At 38.8% G+C, this 20,806-nt stretch overlaps 2 protein-coding genes across 2 annotated transcripts; one reads left to right on the top strand and one right to left on the bottom strand.

Annotated features, from left to right (window-relative positions):
* Positions 1–264: 264 nt before the first annotated feature.
* LOC116265668 (reticulon-like protein B17) lies at positions 265–2,935 on the bottom strand. The gene is made up of 8 exons (XM_031646455.2): positions 2,249–2,935; positions 1,996–2,155; positions 1,832–1,906; positions 1,569–1,728; positions 1,285–1,354; positions 1,143–1,208; positions 923–1,045; positions 265–755 (listed from the first exon to the last, which is right to left on the bottom strand). The coding sequence occupies exons 1-8, from the start codon at positions 2,847–2,849 to the stop codon at positions 631–633; spliced, it is 1,380 nt and encodes a 459-aa protein (XP_031502315.1). The 5' UTR covers positions 2,850–2,935; the 3' UTR covers positions 265–630.
* A 10,831-nt stretch (positions 2,936–13,766) lies between these two features.
* Positions 13,767–18,904, top strand: LOC116245798 (probable transcription factor GLK1). Its single transcript, XM_031617356.2, has 6 exons — positions 13,767–14,550; positions 14,676–14,816; positions 15,475–15,837; positions 15,956–16,027; positions 17,788–17,874; positions 18,511–18,904. The coding sequence occupies exons 1-6, from the start codon at positions 14,062–14,064 to the stop codon at positions 18,658–18,660; spliced, it is 1,302 nt and encodes a 433-aa protein (XP_031473216.1). The 5' UTR covers positions 13,767–14,061; the 3' UTR covers positions 18,661–18,904.
* Positions 18,905–20,806: the final 1,902 nt, after the last annotated feature.

Genomic DNA, 20,806 nt, shown 5'->3' with positions numbered 1-20,806 from the left:
AAACTGTGTTGAACGATTACGTATAGGCCAATGGACATTAAACTCTGCTCTTAGGTCAGGAACGCAATCAAATCTTTCTGTAAATATTAGAAGAAAATTCATATTGTAATACTGGTTTAGAAAGTTAAGAAATGTTGGATGTGTGAAGGTCATTTTTTTTACCTCTGTCAAAGACTATGACTCTGAACGTTTCCAGAAAATGGGAAGTATTCCAAACATAAGCAATTCATAGATATACATAAGCAATTCATAGATACATCTGGATTGGTTGAAGAAATTTTTCTAGTACGTATTGTCTGAGGAGAATTTAATCTGAAATGGTTTGAACCAATACAATTCATATTTGCTGTTTGATCATTGAAAAGAGGCACTGGAAAAGAAAATCCATCTGTTGATAGAGTTTCTCAGAGGAAAGAGCAATGGATAAAGTGCAAAAGCAAGTTGATTACTGACTTCTATCTACAGTCTCTCTAGTCCTTGACGCACTATGCCTCTCTTCAAGAGTTTCCACTTGATTACTATGAAAGAAAGCTAAAAACAATATCTATCCTTCCCTTCTGCCACATATTGCAGAAACAGACATTCGTGCATTCTCCATGGACATAATACAAAGGCAAGTCATCAAGTCGATCACTCATTTTTGTCCAGTGTTTCTTCCTCTACGACCTCTACTACAACCGCATCCCCGTTTCCAGCTTCACCTTGTGACTGGGAGCATTGCCGGTAAAACCGTAGCAATACCACAAACATAAACGCTGCAGATAAGAAAAAGAAGTATTTCCTTAGTACCAACAAGAAATCAATGAGTTTTACCATGTTCCATTACAGAGGAAGAAAAATTTGGCTTGCCACCAGCTTCTATTGTTTTTTCATCTATAATTGAATCTACGTCATTTTTAGCACCAGGAGATTAACCAATTACCAGCAAAAAAACGTGTCCTCGTGCTTGAGACATTCCAAAAGATTGTGGTTGCGGAAGTCGCAAGAATTCTTTTATGGCCGCAACCTGTCCATGCTTCCAACATCCATGATCTGAAGTGGCCCACTGATCCGCAGAGAAAGTAGCTATAAATTAGGTCCACTCCCCAATCATGCAGCATAGTGTTTTTTATCAATTTGTGACTATATATATAGCAGCTAACCTTGTCCGTGTAATTGCTCCGCATAGCATGAGTACATTTTAGGAATAGTAAAGCTCAAGAAAAATCCTGCATCGATGCATTATTAAATTGACATATTACTTGGAGACGCAATAAGTTTTCAGAAAAATAGTTCAGCAGCTACCTGCTGCAAAGAGTCTCCACAAGGACAATACGTGGCCGTATTCAGACGCAATGAATAGGATTGGAGCAACCTGAGAAAAAAAAGGTAGGGATCGTAATAAGGTGAATGCTTTATCACTGTCATCTTCTTCACTGTAGTTCACCAGGTGAGCACCCATTATGGAACCATCGCCATATATGAAATAGGAACATGATTCTGTTTTTGCTGATTTCAAGATTTTTATCCGACTTTTGTAATTCTTCCAGCTGCAATAAGATGTAATTTGATGTTCATGGCTAAGATACCTTGAGAGTCATCGATGGATCCCCTGAGAAAAGCTCTCTGATCTTTGAAATGATCATGTTCAGCACTGAAACGAGCATTTGGACTGCATAAGCTATATCCTCTTGCCTCACCACCAGCTTGTTTCTTGATTCGCTTGCATCATAATCACCATCCTTCTCCCTGCATATAAAAAAGCTCTACGAGTCATAAATGAGCAAAGGAATGCAACAACAGCGCAAAGAAAGGTAAAGAGAGAAAAGAAAGGAAGAAAAAATGCCATTACTTTCTCGCAAATGAATTGTAGAGGAACACGACGGCCAAGAAGAGAAGGGCCAGCTGTGAAGTAACTGATACAAAACTGTGATGATGCAGAAAAGAGAACACTGAAGTTAGTTCCTAGCTCAATAACTAAGGAAAGGAGTTCCACCATGAGACGAAGATTGAAACCTGAAGCTGATGCCCTGTGCAAAGGCAGAAGCCAAGAAACAGACCGACCCCAAACCGAACCAGAGACTGGATCTGGCGACATCCTTCCACATGATCAGTTCGTAGAGCCATTGTCCCACTCGATTAATGTCACGACCATCAAGCTCCTTTTTATACCCTTCTGCACCAATATCGAAAGCATTGGCGTTGATTCAAGGACGAAAAAAATAATAATAATAAAAACTCTGGAGGTTCCACAAGATTTCTCGCAAACCTTTCTCGCCGAGCCTGCGTGGCGTTCCCTTCTTGGTAGGTGGGTGATCTTCTTGAGCACTCACATCACCGAATTCCTTTTCTTCTTTCTCAATTACCATTGGCGCCATAGCCGCTCTCCTCGACACACGCCTGCTGCTTCTTTGGGCAACTGGAGAAGCACGGCCGCCGGGACTGCAGCCGTTCTTCCATTTTTTCGGCCTCAGGGTAGGTGAATCCATAAGGGGGTCATCGATGCAGAGTCTGGATGGCAGGGGAAGGAGGGAGGAGGAGGAGGACGACGAGAGCCTCTCGGCCCTGTGCCTGGGTCTGGCCAGCTGTCCTCTCCTGCTTCTTCTGGCGGAGGAGGAAGGAGAAAGAATGGCAGGTGGCGCCGGCAGTTGTTCTTGTTGTTGATGGTGGTGGTGGCGGCTCTGAGGAAGCGTGTCGGTGGCGTCCGGAAGGGAAGGAGAAACTTTTGGAGTAGGGTGAGGGGTGGGAGTGCCATCGAGGATAAGGGACGGTGGCGGTTGGAGGTTGAAGAGTTCCTTGCTTCTCAGAGCCGAGGATGACTTGCGTGGTGGTGTTACTGTTGCTGTTGCCTTCTCCATTTCAGACATCATCTTCAGGGAGAGACAGAGAAAAGAGAGAGACAGAGGGAACCGATGACTGATGGAAGAACGATAAGAGGGGAGTGTCCGAGTGACATAGCCGTTAGAGCGGAATACTGTTGGTCTTTCTTGGGCCGCCGCTCTGCAAATTTTCAAAATTTTAAATGGGTTGTCCTGTTCTCAACGGGCAAGTCAGAAAAATGGTGTTTTCCTTTTCCTGACATTACGTTCATTTTGTGTTCACTTCTTTCTCCCATGTTTTTTTTTTAATCTTTTTTAGAGTTCGTGTAGACCCGACTTGGATCAGATAAATAGTCCAACTACTTCAAAAAAAAGTTGAGTATATTATAAAAAAAATTAACATTCAATTAAGAAATTGTGTGCCATAAAAATGATCTTGGGAGGTAAAATTAGAAGAAATCATTTTTTCCCCTTCGGAATTAATCGCCACAAGGACAGAGAGAAAAGTTCAGATAGTAATAAATTGACATAGACTTAGTTGGAAGTTTCGGGATTATGTGGTTCAATTTTGTTGCTCAACTTTGTTTAGATTTCAGGCTATTCAAACTTTTAATATTACATCTGTTGCTTTTCACTAGTTCAATCATAATAACACTGCCAATATAGAATTAAACATAAATTATGACTTTTTGAGGTATGGTACGATTTTTACAAAAGTTCAATCCATCTTAACTTTGTCGGTTCATAAGGTCTAATACTTTTTAAGTATGTTTTCTAGAATTTTTATAATTCTAGACACTGTGAATCTAGTTTTATTTCGTTAGATTTTTTTTTAAAGGAAAAAAAAAAACTTATGACAGCTAAATATTGATTTTATTAATGATGGCTATTTCTGCCCTTTAAGGTAAATGGAAGTCCAACCCAGTTCAACTGATGTAAAGATGTATTGATTACACATATATAATATATAACCTACTTCAAATGTAAAATGTCAATGGATCGAATTCCAATCGTTTTTTTGGAATATTCACATGAAAAAAATAAGTCGTATTGGAATTTGAAATCTGATTTCACAATCCCAATTTGATTTTTACATTCACATCTGAATCCAAATCCAAATTTTGAATCGAATTGGCTGATGTTCAATTGTAAAGGCATTGGATATAGGATATTTGTTTAAAACTAAATCCGATCTGAACCCGAATTTGAATATGATTGGATATTTTTATATATATCTGAAACTCAATTGGATATCATCGGATATCTAAATTTGACGAAGTAGGTTATATGTTACGTTCTTCACACTAGACAGCATGTTAGGGGCCAGAAATTACAAAGGCATCTTTTTACAAGTAATTTTTTCGACGTTTATTTTTGTCCAACGTGATTAGTAGAAACCACAAGCAGCAGCATAATAGATTGAAAGAGTTTAAATATGACATATGGTTTTGAACTTTAAAACATTCGCGTTCACTTTTTACCACTTGCTAATCATATGTTTCATGTAATGTTAGAAGCATAAAAAATTGAAGTAATAGTAGGTGTTGATGCAGGATGATGACTACTATTACTCCACAAAATTTCACAAAATCACACTTTTAAATACAAGTGGTCAGTTTGTAAATTTCAAAACACAAGCTGTCTTTCTAATGAAATATGAAATCTTTTGGTAGAAAGATGCAATGGTTACACCATATATTTGTAAATGTTGCTTCTTGAAATCCATAGATATCAAGTCACATGGGTTTCAGGTACCATTGAGAATGCTCAACGAGCGAGTCCAGCCAGAGTTGAGCCAGCTCAAACTCGGCTAGACTCACATATTGCTCAGCTTGAGCTCGAGCTCTGCTCGTTTAACTTTGTTTAAGTTGGTTAGCGAATAATGATCTTCATCTTCTTCAAGCCATGGGAAAAAAAAAAAAGCAGCTGCAATATTATTTCACTGTTCTTCTTTAAAACATAGATTGTTCACTATAAAACAGTGTGCGAAGCGTAACAACCTAATTTTTATTGCTTACATCAAAAATCAACTGTACACCGATTCATACAACCTAGCATTAAAACAGAAAAATATTACCTGGTTTGCGACTCGCAGTTGCGGCCGGATAGAAAGAGGAGGTGGGAGGAGGAAGAAGAAGTAGAATGAGAGAGAGAGAGAGAAAGAAACTAAAAACAAAAAGAAATAGAGAGTCAAAAGACATAGTAGGAGAAATGAAAATCAAACAAGCTGAGTTGAGTTTAAACAAGTCGAGCTCGAGTCGAACTTATACAAGCAAGTTCGAGTCCAGCTGACTCGCTGTACATTCCTAGGACAATGGCCACCTCAAGAACAAACTTGCCCTGTTTCAGGAACAGTAGAATAAGACGTTGTTCTCACTCTCTGTTCCAAAAAGGCTTCCAAGTTTTGAAAGATTCGATCATTACTCTTTTAAATGTTCAGAAAATGACTGATATTCTTGAACAAGAAAGGCAGTTAATAATTCGGGTAAGGAGGAAACCCCACTGCCCAGAAGAAGGCCAAAATCCCCTAGGGCCCATGTCAAGGCTTGGAAAAGACGAGGTACCGTCAACTTGGAACGACGCTCCACTTCAATTAGCCTATGTGCTTAGCATGTGCGAGAATCAGATCAAATCAAGAGTATCACCGGTTAAGCTCGGCTTGTGAACGAGTTCGAGCCGAGTCATTTGCTTTACAAGTCGAGCTCGAGTTCATGAGTCGACTCATTCAAATAATCGAATTGAGTTCGAGCTCAACACGTAACTGCCGTGTCGAGCTCGAGCCTTAATCGAGTTTGTCGAGCTTTAATCAAGTCGATATATTTAAACGAGTTTACAAGTTTGTCGAGCTTTAATCAAGTCAGCTCGAGTTCAACATGTAACGATGAATATCAATTATATTCAAACGATTTTGTCGAGCCTTAAACGAGTTGAACTCGACCTGATGAATATCAATTCTATTCAAACGAGTTTGTCGAGCCTTAATTGCAGGGGCGGAGGGAGGGGGGGCTGCTCGGGCCATGGCTCGGGTGAGCCCAGAATTTTTTTTTACATTGAAAAAATCAAAATTTTTTAGTTTGGCCCGACCGGTCGCTCATCGTCGCTCCTATTGGCCCGACCCTGGCCCTGCCCGCAAAACATCTTGGCCCGACCCTAAAAAAAATTCTAACTCCGCCTCTGCTTAATTGCAAAGAGTTCGAGATCAACATGTAACTACCGAGTCGAGCTCGAGCTGTTTCCGTCGAGCTATTCTCGAGCTCAAGCCGAGTCGAGCTCGAGGTTTCATTAGTGGAGCCGAGTTCAACCTGACTAAACTCAAGCTCGACACCGCTGGTGTTCACCCCTAATCACCGACACTAAACCAATCAGTTAGACTCCGCTCTTTGGCAAAGAGGAGCAGTTAATAACCAAGAAACACAACTAATCTAGGTCAAAATTACATGTTCAAGTTGTATGGACCCTACCGGAATGTAGGTTCAAGATACAACTTTAAACTTTGGTTGGTACCCATTTTACTGCAAAATCAACAAGTTGTCATAAATTATGGATTGAAATCAAAGCGTCACAACCATGAATCTTAATATACAAAATGTCCAAACTAAAAAGTGAAAAAAAAAAATCTCCACAAAGGTTAAAAGGATATTTATATTCGTGGATCGGGTTTTTCTGAATATTTTATAATAAATCTGTTACATCTTCAGAGCTGACGCTGACAGGCACATGAGATGTCAGCTTCATTCTGTTGTCTGCTTGCGTTTAGTGGTGGATATCAAACCAGGTCCAGTCAAATGGGACCCAGTATCCGGACCCATTCCTGCCGAACTAATAATCCGGTCAGGATCTTCCAAACCCAGAGAGCTTGGTCTAGGCTTAACTCGCACTATAGGATTGGACATATTTGTACCAGTTCATACCAATAAGCACGCTCTCAGTATTAATGGACGTTTGATTACTTTGGATTCGAAATCCCATTCTTTACTTAATATACTTGGGGTTTTCAGCACAAATCCATGATGCGGATTTGATGTAACATGTTTTTGTTAATGTGACAAAAGATATACAGTAAAAATTATGATTCATCAAATTAAGGATCTTAAGTACGGCATAAAATCTACAATTGAAATCCTTATATCTAAGTATGTGATCTTAAATCCACGGTTCTCAAATCTTGAGGATTTCAAATCTGAGGTAATCAAATGCCCCCTTAGATATCTTGGGTAGCCTTAAGAAGTAAAGCTGATCTCAAATCTGTGTTAGGTGAAATCAACTGCTGAAACTGACAATATAATTTGGATTGGAGATTGGCATTACATTATAAAACCATAGGCATTGTCGACTGCGGGAGGAACTGTATGTCTGCATGTTAAGTTTGGGTAGCGATTGGATGTTCACATAAAAGAGTTATTAAAATTCTAAAACACAAGGGGCCGTTTGTTAAGTACGAATTTATCTCAAAATTGGGATAGATTCATGAGACACTTATTTTATAAATCTACCACCAAACACAGGTTACTGCTGTTATTCATTTGCACATACATGCAATTTAGAAATATCTTGCAAGACTAGATGAGGCGACCAGAGTTGATGCATTGATGCTCGGTAACTGTGCCTTTAGAACAGCAGCTTTTGTCAGCATTAGGTAAATGGGGACGGGCTGGCTGCTTGACCGGTTGTAAATCATTTGGCACTTAGGCCAATTTTTGGTACGAAAGGAACGTGTTGCCTTCGTATATTGAGAAGGGAACGTGTCTCCTCTTCAGCCAGGCAAATTTATCCTCCTTCCACGCACCACCTCAAAAATTATGAACAACAAAAACGCAAGGCATAATTTTTTTTTTTAATGGGAGGAAAATTAGGCCAAGGCACGTTTTGGGTATTGAGCTCTTATATTTTCAACTAAGAAAATCTGAGCAACAAAAACATTGTGTTCCTGTAAGCAAATTATCTTAAAAAAGCTTTTGATAAGAATTACATTGTGTTTTTGCAAATATATTATGTTCATAAAGTATACCAAGTTGCTGGAACCTGAACAAAAGCATAACATTTTTAGATCATGTTACTTCAAGAACACAATGTTTTTCTTATCTGCTTTCTCCGTCTATTGAGACAGTAAAGTATGCTTCTCATGTAAAAACTCAGTTTTGGAAGAACCCAGTTTTCACAAGACAACATTTTCTTGTAATCCAAACGCTTTCAAAAATTTGGTTTTGAGGCTGGTTTTGAAGTGACATCCAAACACCTCCAAAGATTTTGTAGTGGTAAGTTGTGTTTGGGTCCTATTCCTTGCTCCCCAACCAATGGGCGGAAGGCCTCAACTGGTTTTACATTGAATGAACTAATAATGAAAAAAAAAAAAAAAAGTAGATTCTGATAAAGACTTCAACCCACATAGACTAGATAGATGGCTATAGTATAATAACGATTATTATTATTATTTTTCTTCATTTTCCTGTTTTTTTAGTAGTTCAATAAATGAAGAGGGATGGAGAGAAGGGGACCCCGCAAGTGGCTGGGCGAAGGTAAATGGGGGATAAGGCATGACAATGACATTGTAGTTGGCCTGCTTTGCTTTCCACACTGAGTAATTGCTCCCTTTCAGCTTCTCTGTCTCTTTCTATCTCCTTGGACGGCTACGTATCCGCATGAGTTCATCAATGCAAGACTGTGACAGCCTCCTCCCTACCAATCACTCCTTTCAAGCCATATTTAAAAATATACGATAAATTTAGCCCTTCACTCATTATCTTCTCTCACTTCCCCTTCTCTCTCTTTCATATATATATATATATGAGCCATTAAATCACATAGGTTTGCTATCAATTCCATTTGAATTATAACCGGATGAATAAGAGTTGTATTTATGGGAGTCGAAGCTTTCTTTGTCTCCCTTTAGATACAAGGTTTGCTTTCGATGTCACGATCCCGCTGTGCTTCCTTTGTAACTAATTCATTGAACACCTAGTATACAACTCGACCAGTTACAAAAATCATCAACTTGTCTGCGAAAACTTACATCCGAAATCGTATATATTCGCATATCATTGTGGTCGTTCATCGTATGGACAGGATTTCTCTTAGGATATGCATGATGCCGTTTACGTCCAGTCTTCACTAAAATTGGATCTGATCAAATTTTAGGTGATCAGATTCATAATGAGACTCGAATTCTTCAGATCTGATTAGCGTGGAATTCACTATTTGTATGTGGTGGGCTTTAGATAATATTGGATTCTGGTCGGATATTGACCTTAGATCTGAATTTGGTAACGAAGATCTGAATTCTATTGCATGATCAAACTTTATATATATCTAATCCGTTCCTCATATGCTCCAACACCAAAACGTAGCCCGTGGAAGCTTATGGCCAAGGACTGCAGTACACCAACCATGGAAAAATCCGCACGTCTCCTTCACCTCCATTAACGCCAAATCTTGAAAAGCAAAATCATTTCCAGAAAAACACAGGCAAAAGATACTTCAATACTTTGAAATCTTCAGTTCTTATGGGGAAAAGATTCCGAGAAATTGTGTATAAACTGTACAGAATTAAGGCAAGATGCTTTGTATTATATTATGTAAAAGAATGAATTGTTTTGCACCAAACTCAGGCTTGAAATGGAAACTCGATCTGAAATCTCTTAGAAGAAGCAATAAAGTTTACTCCTATCCCTAGGATACAAGACTACTTCAAGACTTCGGTAAACTTATCGTTAGGGGTGGAGCCAAGGGGCGGACCACAGTGGCCCTAGGCCCCCCCACAATTTTTTTTTAAATTACTTGTAAATTTTAGAAAATTTTACTTGTCCTATATAAAAATTATGAAAAATGATATTTCGGCTCTTATCAAAATTTAAAAACTTTAATTTAGTCCTCTTCATGAAAAATTCCTCGCTTCACCCTGGTTACTTCCTTCAAATTGAGAGTAACATCAGTAACACCTATAAAATCAAACTGATGACTGAACTTTCACCAGACCAGCTACATTATTATACTCCTCAAAGCATCTATAACAACCTTTGGATTATGCAAAAGAATAATGCTCTTGAGAATCAAAGTTGGATCGCTTCCTGGCAAGTCACATCCCAACCCGTTAAGCCAACTATTTATGGATTTATATTGAAAAAACAAAAAAACCGATATGCATCAGGAGAAAAAACAGAAAAAAGGCAACTTCTTTCTAAGTCGAAGCCGTCACAGCCACAAATATATGGATTCTTTAATTCAAAATCATGTGGATTGTAATATTTAAAAAGGTGTTTTCAAACGTGATGCTTTTTCCCCAGCGTTTAATGTTTTTGGACTCTTTCATCCAACAATTCTTGGGCTGTTTCAACAATTTTTCTTCAGAAAATAAAGCAAACTTTAATGACCTGAAGAAAATTTATCTCCCCATTAATAACTTTATGCCAAATCTCATAAACTGCTGTAATGTTTTAAAAGAAGACTAATCTTATATTGGAAAATTGTGATTTCAAGATTCTTTCAAATTAATGGCCTTGAATCTAACTTTGAAATCTAATTTGCTTAAAACAATGTCCAAGAGGGACGCCAGCATAACTGATCTTGCCATATAGAAGATACATTTATAAAAGCAAAGCAAGGAACAAATGAAAGAAATCAAAACTTTCCCATGTTTCTGTTGTTCTATCAAAACTTGAACTACTTTTTATAAAAACTTTCGTAATAATATTCAGCACTTGAAAATCTGCACGTTATTTCTTATCGCATCTCTGCCGAGATTCGAATGCAGGATGACCGATATTACTGAACGGGTGCGCTATCGAAGTATCTTCCTCTTCAGCCTCGCCTGCTGGACATATATGTACAAACATATATAAAATAAAAGAACAAATGGATCCTGAAAAGACAGAAGAAGCCGGAAAAAAAAAAAAAGTTAACTCCGGTCATTTCCCGTCGAGTAAAAGAAGGAAGGGAACAATACAAAGGAAGAGAGAACTCGCCACCCGGTGAGGGCCCAAGGGCCACCTCCAACAGCGACAGGATGTTGATCATCAGACCTTCTCTGTAATGGGGAGTGGTTATTTCTCTCTCTTGCTTTGTTTACTGTCGTAATTAGTCTATTGAGAAGTACTGTTCGTCTTCTTCCGAGCGACTCGAAGGGCAGGACGCCGGCGAAATCTGCAAACACCGGGCGGTTTAATCGGTCTCAGCTTCACCTTTACACGTCCAAATCTGGGTTCAAGCACTGATGTAAAAGTAAGTAGAGAATTCAAAACCTTCAGACACATATAAGACGAATCTTATTTAATTAAATGAAAGGAACAGCGTTATCTGATTCGAGTGGTGACGAAAGCCGTCACGGTCGCTACCCACTTCACGTCTCGTCCAGTTCAGGATTAAATGATTATATTGCACAAAACCTATCAGGCAGCAAAAATAGTTAGGTCCGGATCACTTTCAAATACCTTTAAACCTTTTGATACACTTTTTAAGTTAAATTACTTGCTTTTATTTACTTTTTTTTTTAGAAAATAAAAAAATTAGCATAATTGGTCCAATATAAAAAAGTGAGATACCTTACAACTTTTATTTGATTTCTATGGGCTCTACTCCTAAATTGGTTAAAAAGTCTTTTCTCCTTCCTTCTTTCTCTTTAGTGCACGGCAAATCGATCAATTTTGCTCCAAAATTTAGTGGATTGCAGTGCTCCATAGAATTTTAAATTGGTTTAGAAACATGGATGGATTCATGTGGATAGTTATGAATTATAAGAGTATGATTTTTTTTTTGTTTATTAGGATTTGCACTCAGGTTGATGGACTTAGTCCCTTTCGTGGCCGGGATCATAATAAAAAAATATTTAAAATACATAAATATTATATATAAACACATATTTATACTAAAAATATAGTAAAAGATTTTTTTATGCTGCATATATTGTTGGGTTGGGCTGAATGCGCAAAAAATTTGCCGTTCCCAGTGCCTAATAATAGGTGGACCTTAGCTACCATAAGAAATAATGCCAAGCCAGAATGATAGGGTGTACTGGGTGATCCTAGTTTGCCATTGCACCTAAAGCTAAGGTTCAGAGCTTACCTCTGAATTTCCTTCCAAACAAGCTTTGATATGTCAAAAATCGTTCAAGCGAACATGTGCCGCGAATTGATGTTGACAAGTCCTTTGGTCTTCTTACATACAAACAAAACTTATAAAGATTATTTTTTTGTGGGAGGGTGCGAGAATAAACTAAGGTCTAGTTATTAATATTAGTGGGTGGTCTGTAAGTCATCGGTGATCGAGTGGCCTGATCATCTGAACCATCAGAGATGATTCACCTAATTTCTTATCAATGTCTCTGATCTGGTTCTTCCTCTAAACGATGCATTATATATTTCTTTTTGAGTTGAAGTTGAGAATTTTGACCGCTGGAGTCTCTCTAGAACAACTTCCATGGCAACTCAATCATTTGCTTCCCTGTCAGAACATATAAATTTATCGAGAAAACACGACTGCCTCTCTCTTTCTCCCGCTCCTGTCTTTCACAATCGAACTTTACGGCGATTAATACATTTTCTTTCTTGCTATTGGTGGCGAGCGAATGAAAACTTAGATTGCTGATTTATGATGCGAACATTTTTTTTTTTTTTTTGAAGAACTTGGCCTGACAGTTTTCGCCAATGTATTCCGGGCTTAAGGAAACATATATTTTATAAAAAAATAGCTCAAGTGCCCGATCCTGCGGCTCAACAAAAGAATTTGTAAATTTCAGGAAGGATGTTTTCTCGGCAGTTATATTGAATCTCTCTCTTTTGCCTGCTACCCTTTATATATATATAGTCACCCAATCCAACCCATTAAAATTGGTTGTTAAAATATTTTTTTAAATAATATTCAATTTTATAGATATGGTCTTAAGAGTGATTTGGATTTGGTGAGAAATATATATTAAGTTAGTCAATTTCTTACATTTTTTAAATAACATAAAAAATAAAAGTGCTCTTAATAACACCAAAATTTTGTTAATAGAAAGATCAAATTTTATTTTACAAAAATGACTTGAACTAAAACATAATTTATACTCGATTAATGTTTATAAACACATTAAAAGGTTCAAATTTTATTTAAAAAAGTTTTTAACATGAATTTAAGAGGTCTGGGTTTCCCTTACCAATTTAAGAATTATGGTTCTTATATATATATGTGAAAGAAAGAGATTCATTTGGATCTTGTTCGCTAGCTCTTCTATTGTCCTGCTTGTTTAATAAATACATATGTTTGAGAGATTCATTTAGATCTTGTCCGCTAGCTCTTCCATTTTCGTACTTGTTTTATGAATACAATTGTATGGATAAATGCGAAGTATTTAAAATCATATGTTAAAATGTCACGAAATAATTCGAACTTTTCGAATTCATATTGCAAATTTGCAATCATATCGTTGAAGGAAAATACCGATCAATAACCACTTTAGACTGCCAACCGGAGTCGGCCGGAACTAAAATAAAAATACACATTACATAGCGGCCGGTCAGGCGTCGGCAGAGATGCGTGGCCTCGGTTCACAGGCACCGTTCAAGAAAGAACGAGGGCAGAGAAGGTCCCCTGCTCCCATTTAATGTACATCCCAAGCAGCAGCTTTTACGGCCTTTGGTGCGCGAGCTAAAGGACGAAATGCAGCTTCAGTAAGTACTCAGATAACGGCAAGAAACCAAGTGGAGCGATTTTACCAGTGCGCTCCTTCCGTGTCCTTTCGATAGTGGCGGTGGCCGCCCTTCTCCCCCCTGCGGGTAACTCAATAATTCATGCAGCAACGAAGAAAAGGAAACCTCCTTCTCTCCTTTCCTTCTCACTCTTCCAATTTACCTCGGGCCTGCATAATTATCGCAAACAGTTGCATATATATGCAAATAAGGTCACGAGACCCCTGTCCACATGTTGGCAGAAGACGTCCAGAGAAATCAAAAGCAAAGTGTGGTCGGCGTTAGGCCTTGACAGAAGGGTCACTCCCCCTTTGTTGAAAAAAAAAAAAAAAATTAACCGGCAAGCCATAAATCTTATGCTAGCTCGTCGGTCGACGATGGTTCTGTCTTTGCTCCTCTTCCCCAGCTAACTTGCAGTAGAGGATAGGAGCCACAGTCTGTTCTTCGCTCTACTTCACCGCTGCCAACCTTAAGATAGTTCAATAATTGGTCGTATGTAACACTACCACTGTCAGCTTGGAGAAGAAGAAGAAGAAGGAGGAGGGATCGAGGTGATTGAGATCGAAGAATAGTAGAGAGGTTGGAAGAGATTGGTGGTCTGTGGAATGCTGGCAGTGTCGCCGTTGAGGAGTTCGGAAGATGGGAGGAACCACAAGGAGGAAAGAGGTGGAGGAGAAGATGGGTATGAGAGCTACCCTTGTCTGCTCCCTGTGGGACTGGAGCTGGATGATTTCTTCCTCACCATCGATGATGGGGATCTGCTGCCGGATCTCGAGATGGACCCCGAGATGCTTGCGGAGTTCACGATCGACAGTCAGGATCTGGAAATGAGTGCTGCCTGCGAAGATGACGGGTCACTGAGGATGCAGGAGGAGGTTGCCTTGGCTTTTGCAGAAGCAGAAGAACAGAAGAGCGAGTTTGCTGCGAGCTATAAAGATGCTAACGAAGGGAGCGGCAGCTCCTTGGTTGAAGATGATCAAGAGGGGAAGGCGAAAGGAGGATCGAAGAAGGGTTCTTCCAAGGAGAGGGAGGTTGGGGGAGGGAAGAGCACGGCACAATCCAAAGCTCCCCAACCAGGAAAAAGAAAAGTTAAGGTAAGAATACAAGAAAAAATCTAACCTCCGTTTTTGTTGCCATAATCATTTGCATGATGAACAGGTAGAGGGAGCAGATCCCTTTTACCATCAGAACTCTAAAAATGGTCTGTGCATCTCCACAGGTGGATTGGACGCCTGAGCTACACAGGAGGTTTGTACAAGCAGTGGAGCAGCTTGGGGTGGATAAAGCCGTTCCCTCGAGGATCCTTGAGCTCATGGGAATCGACAGCCTTACACGGCACAATATTGCTAGTCACCTTCAGGTCTCTCTCTCACACTCTCTCTATCTCTCTAAATTAAGCACTGCAACTGTGAAAAAATACAGTCAATGGGGATGAGAAAGATCTAGACATAGGAGCCCATTTTTCTGGATGTGCAATGCTCCCGTTGACTTGCACCAAAACGATACTCATTTTGGTTCGTATGATTTCTCAACCGAATTGATGGGAAAGGGTAGAAATCTTGATGTGTCTTATCAGCACATGAAACGAGGCATTTCATGTGCTATTTAAAATGGCTCTCCCCAGAAAACAAGAAGCAGATGCGTTCTTACGATCCATTGACACCAAAGTTGCTTTATTTGCCATTCAATCTGTCCAAACTTTCCTCTTCTTCTGCCACCATGAAAGCAAAAAACGATAGTGGCGTCATTGATTTCGGAGTCTGTCTCAACTGACCGCCAGAAAGCGGCCTGCACCACGGAACCAGGAAAACAACGATGACAAAAGATGCGGACTACTGTGTCACTGACTATTAGTCAGCAGGATTCAGAACACGGGATTGTTTGCATGTGGAAGCTTGCTTGGAGTACCAACTTGGCCCTCCCTTCACTTATTTGAAAAAAGTTAACCAATGGGAACAAATTAACAGTGGGACAACGGAATTGACGGGATTAATGATACAGTATCTTTGTTTCTGCAGAAGTATAGGTCACACCGGAAACACTTGTTGGCAAGAGAGGCGGAAGCTGCTAGTTGGAGCCAACGGAGGCAGCAGGCGGCGTATGGAGGGACGGGTACAGTGGGGTTGGGGTGCAAGAGAGATGTGGTGAATCCCTGGGTCGGGGTAGCGGCGCCGGTGCCGTCCCTCGGCTTCCCGACTCCCTCACCACCTCCACCGCCGCCACCAGCAGCCATCCATCAGCACTTCCGGCCTCTGCATGTTTGGGGACACCCCACTGTGGATGTGTGGCCAAAGCATGTGGTTCATTCTCCTCCCCCGTGGGCAATGCCACCTTCCCCTCTCCAACCGGACCCCAAGTTCTGGAACCACCGGTGTGCTGCCGTAAGTACTCTCTCTCTCTCCCCCTTCCCTCTCTCCGTCACTCTCTCCGTGACAGAATCCTTGTTTTTTATGATCTGAAACTGATGATCTGAAAGGAACAAGTATGTGAAACTTGCAGGCTTCAAAGGACGGTTGGGCTCATGGTGCTCCTACTCCAGGGACGCCCTTCTTCTCCCAGACGTTGCAGCCGGTACTACCTTCTGTACCTTTTCTTCTTTGTGTCTGTGTTCTGGTTTCCCTAGCTAGCATAGATCTAAGTTGCATCTACCCGTGCATGGATGAGTGCATCTGTGTACTGGTTTGGATTCACAAGCGCCATGAAAAGCCAGATTATCTCGAAGGTCTATGCTGCAGCAAGTAAATCAGAGTAAAATGTCAAATTGAGAGAAAGGACTCCTTTTCTTTTTCTTTTTTTTGTAAAGCTTTTACCGAAAAGGGATGTCTCAGAGGCAACAGTTTTGGATGGATGAAGACTCCATTGTTTTTTTTGGCTGTTTGTTCTTGTCTACTTACTTTAAAAATGCATACTTTTCGAATTGGAGAATCTTAAAATGTACTGTTGTCCGGACATTGTCCATCTATATGAAGAAAACTTGACAGTCCACTTTCTGATGAATTGCGTCTAAAAATAATTGTGTCAACCATATTGTACCTCATTCTGACTATTAAAATAAGACTCAAAATTTTCTTGAAGAACATTTAACAGAACATCTTTGAAAGCTATCACGGCGTTGTGAGACTTGTGTCGTGAGAAGAACACTGTGCTATTAAAACACTTGTTTCTGCTTAAAGATTAAAGAATGTCGTCTTTGTTACTAGAAACATTGTTGTGATTATATCAAGCATTTGATTCTTAATGAATCTAAAAACAACAATTGCAATTACACTGTACATGTTGAGATAAAACATAGTGTTGTTGAACCATGTTTTCTAACTTATCGAACGTCCATTGTGCCATTTTGATTAAATAATCAATCACAAGTTGATGAATTTCTTAGGTAACCTATCTATAAAAATCTAACAAACTTTAGATTATGTTATTTCGACTGTATAAGAAAACAATGAAGGGATATGAACAACTTACGACGCAACAAAAAACTGATGCTTTAAGAGTTCATGATTTAATCAAATAAAATGATCAAAAATCGGTTACATAATGCCGTATTATTCCGGTTCTCTTATATATATATATATATATATATATATATATATATATATATATATATATATATATATATATATATATATATATATATATATATACACTATGTTACTGGATGCTGAATAGTTACTGGATCGTTAAAAATTAAAAAAATTAACGTTAAAAGGACTATAAATCGTCACCAAAGTCACCCATAACTGTTGCTGCATTATAAATAATTGTTAATGCTAATGTGGTGACAATGGAGACAAATTTAAAATTTTAGCCATTCAAAAACATTCAACATCTACTAAAATTAAACCATTTATAGATCGTGTGTGTGCGTGTTGTGCATGGTCCTTTGTCTTTCAATTTGCGTCAACTAAACTAGAGTTTGTAGATATAGCAACATGTTTTACTTTTAAAAAAAGACTTGGTTATAAAAATTGTCTTTTAGCATTAGAGTGCAATAGAATAGGGCCATCAGCTTTTTAGATTCTTCAAGTGCCTGTTTACTGTTGTAACCTGATGATTATGGGTTTCTACTAAATAGATGTATTATATTACATTTATATGGCCAATTCCCAAGACAAAAAAGTGACAAAATTGAACAAAAAAATAAAATTAATGGCTCAAATGTTCCTGTGGTTAAGATGATTATATAGATTATGGCAACCTTGGATGCTAGAGACAAAAATATTTAGATGTAGAAAAACACTTAGCAACACTAGCTTGGGAGGAAGAGGGAGGGACAATAACCAGTTCATTTTATATGCTCATTCTCACTTCTTTTCTTTCAATGTTTGCAGAGGTTTGCTGCGCCTCCTGTCCCAGGAATCCCACTTAAGCCAGAGAACAACATATCAGATTCACAGCCAAACTTTGACGCTCTGCCGGTAAACAAGCTTTTCCTTTTTTTAGCTTTGTGTTTCACTTTTCAAAATCATTTTCATGAGCATTCCCAATGTTACGAAATCTAGTTATGTTTCACCTTCAATGAATCGTTTGGGAAAGACTGCCCAAAAAAACGCATGATGGGGAGAATTTATGTCTTCAAGAGCTTCAGTCACCTATCGCAAGGGGATTGGAATTTAAAAAAGCCTTCAAGAATTTGAAGCAATCCCTTAACATTGTTCTTTCATCCATTCAAAGGCATGCTTGAACATTCATTTGAACAAAGTTGTCGAGATGGATTCTTCGTTGTCAACTCCATTAAATTCATAGTTTTCAATAGAAAAATGATTCTTGTTGAAAGAAGTTCAACTCCTTTTCTCCCTTTTTTTTTTTATTTTGGATTTCGGTAATTTTGAAATGAACTCTAACTAAAACAGATTACGATGAATCCATATCTGTATGCATTGGGATGAATCCAATTCATCACGAACAATTTAAGGTTATGATTTGATGAAATGTGGGGTGCTCTCAAAAATTTTCATTTCCTTCTAATTAATTAACATCGTGTGCATTATCTGTGCTAAATTTCTAATTTCTGTTTGTTTCTTCTCTTTGTGGGATCTGATGTGGGGAGACAGTCGAAGGAGACGATAGATGCAGCAATCGGCGACGTCTTGACGAAGCCATGGCAGCCGCTCCCACTTGGGCTGAAGCCCCCTTCCTTGGAGGGCGTTCTGGCTGAACTGCAGCGGCAAGGGATCTCCAAGCTGCCGCCGGCATGCGGTTAGCTGGCCAATTGAGAACCCCTTCAATTCGACGACATATCCTTCATCTTCTTCCTATTGTAGATGCAATCATCTGTTTTGCTTTTCTTTCTTTTCTTTCTTCTTTTTTCATCATTTTCCTTCTTTGTAATGTTGAGATGATCCTTGTAACCTGTCTTTTTATGCAACGAGGCTTGAGGATGACGATAATGACTCGAACTTGACAAAACGTTCATAAATAAAAACCTTGCATGAGCGCTTTCATTCATGGCATCAAATGATATTTGAGAAACGATTAATTCATCCCTCGAGACCTGCATTTTTCTTTTTTCCTTGCATTTCAATTATCTTTTCTTTGTATTGAAGGTGAGACCCTCGACCAACAACGAAACCAATGGAGAAATTCAGATGGCAGAGCTGGACTGCATTGAATTGTGGCGCAGTAGCTGCATCTGATCTGTGTTCATAGATGGTTAACAAGTGATATTTTTTAAAATAAAATTAAAATTAGACAGATCGGCATGTGACACTCTTGAATCAGATCTTGAGTGGAATCGGTTTGCCGTTGATTTGATTAGTATTTGTCAATGCAGTCCGACTTTGATGACACTGATTAAAACCCAAGGTACCCTTTTCTACAAAACTGGCAGTCTACGAGCGGATTATGCCTGAAATAGCAGAAAACAACAAATTCTGTGTTCATTTTTATGTCTACTCAGATCAATTTCACGAACCAGGAAGTCTGACCTTTATTTTGAAACTCATATCATATAATTAGTACATAATTTGTGTCTTTAGGAGAGGTTGGCAGGCAGTTGATCTCATAATTTGTATCTACAGCGAAGGTTGGGAGGCTTCATTTTCAAACCCCATGGCACCAATTCTCTATTCTCCAAAAAATGCGATATGCAAGTGAACAGTAGTGGAAACGTCGGGGGCACCGACATGTAATTAAACAAACTTCTTGCTAGTCGTCATGAGTTATCGAAATTCTCCAATTCAAGTTCTTGCTCAATCTGTTAAAAGGAAGAAAGGTTTAATGTGTTTCAATCAGACCTAACCCAAGGTGGATCTAAAATGTACCATGATATGTCTCCATGCTGGTGTCACCATGTCGACACGAACAGGAGTATAGGCAACGGTTCATGGTGTTCTTTACAATGTTTTTAACGACCAACTTTAAGTATTTAATCATCCAACAACATCAGGCAGCCAATTTTCATGTATGTAAGAGGAAATCATCCGCCACTCGATGTTACCGGACCATAAAATATTAACAACCATCAGTAAAAGTATTTATAAGAGCCTATGTCACATAGATGCGGGGTGCAGGTGCCGGAGCGGTCCATCCCAAAGAATTTAAGTGCGACAGTGCGGCAAGAATAATTTTTTTATTATTATCAATAAATATATATACATATATACATATATATAAACAAATTTGTCTATAAACAACAAACTTATCACATAACAAATTCGAAACTGCAAAGCAACAATTCAACGAGTCTTTTAAGTAAGTTAAACAACATATATTATATATAGTAAATACTGTAATTTAGTAATATGACATACTAAAAAGCAGAAAATTGAAATTAACATTTGGAAAGTAGAACAGTGCTGCACCTATAATACAAGTAACAAAACTTACCAATAGCCAATAATGTATACCACGATATGAAACAGCAGTAAAAGTGTAAAACAAAGTGTTAAAACGGCAAAGGTACACACAACTGTATATCGTACACTATGAAAAAAGCAATACAATAACATATTTCAGACAATAATTATAAAATCTTAAAAAAATTACATCACAAATAAGAACTGAAAAACACAAAAAAACTGGACAACAGCGAAAAAATGAACATAAGTTGATACTGATAGAATAATAAAACCCAAGGGAGAACGTCGAAGGACTAGCCCGCAAGTAGCTGTCACCGGTCACGAATAAAAGAAAAACACTGGCTGCTAGAGGACTGAATGTCGGTTGCCTTGTGCTAAAGAAGCCTTCTGAAGGCCGTCGCTGGAAGTCGGTCTGCCAATCTCAGGTCACCGTTGCACCGATGACCAACGGAAAATCATTGTCTATCAACTCTCTCTACACACATGGAAGGTCAATCGATTGATTTCAGTCAAAGCCCTAACCCCCTTTAATACTTAGAATGAAATAATT

This window comes from Nymphaea colorata, chromosome 1 (assembly GCF_008831285.2).
Source record: "Nymphaea colorata isolate Beijing-Zhang1983 chromosome 1, ASM883128v2, whole genome shotgun sequence".
NCBI classification, from domain to species: Eukaryota; Viridiplantae; Streptophyta; class Magnoliopsida; order Nymphaeales; family Nymphaeaceae; genus Nymphaea; species Nymphaea colorata.
This window is presented reverse-complemented; position numbering and strand designations above follow the sequence as displayed.

Bases quoted from the DNA above. Each gene is read 5' to 3' on its own strand.
- LOC116245798 (XM_031617356.2), top strand. From the start codon at position 14,062: ATGCTGGCAGTGTCGCCGTTGAGGAGTTCGGAAGATGGGAGGAACCAC. The intron at 14,817-15,474 runs GTCTCTCTCTCA...TTGTTTCTGCAG, and splicing joins ATATTGCTAGTCACCTTCAG to AAGTATAGGTCACACCGGAA. The intron at 16,028-17,787 runs GTACTACCTTCT...CAATGTTTGCAG, and splicing joins TCTCCCAGACGTTGCAGCCG to AGGTTTGCTGCGCCTCCTGT.
- LOC116265668 (XM_031646455.2), bottom strand. From the start codon at position 2,849: ATGATGTCTGAAATGGAGAAGGCAACAGCAACAGTAACACCACCACGC. The intron at 1,355-1,568 runs GTATCTTAGCCA...TTTTTTTCTCAG, and splicing joins ATCCATCGATGACTCTCAAG to GTTGCTCCAATCCTATTCAT. The intron at 1,046-1,142 runs GTTAGCTGCTAT...TCTGCGGATCAG, and splicing joins GGAGCAATTACACGGACAAG to TGGGCCACTTCAGATCATGG.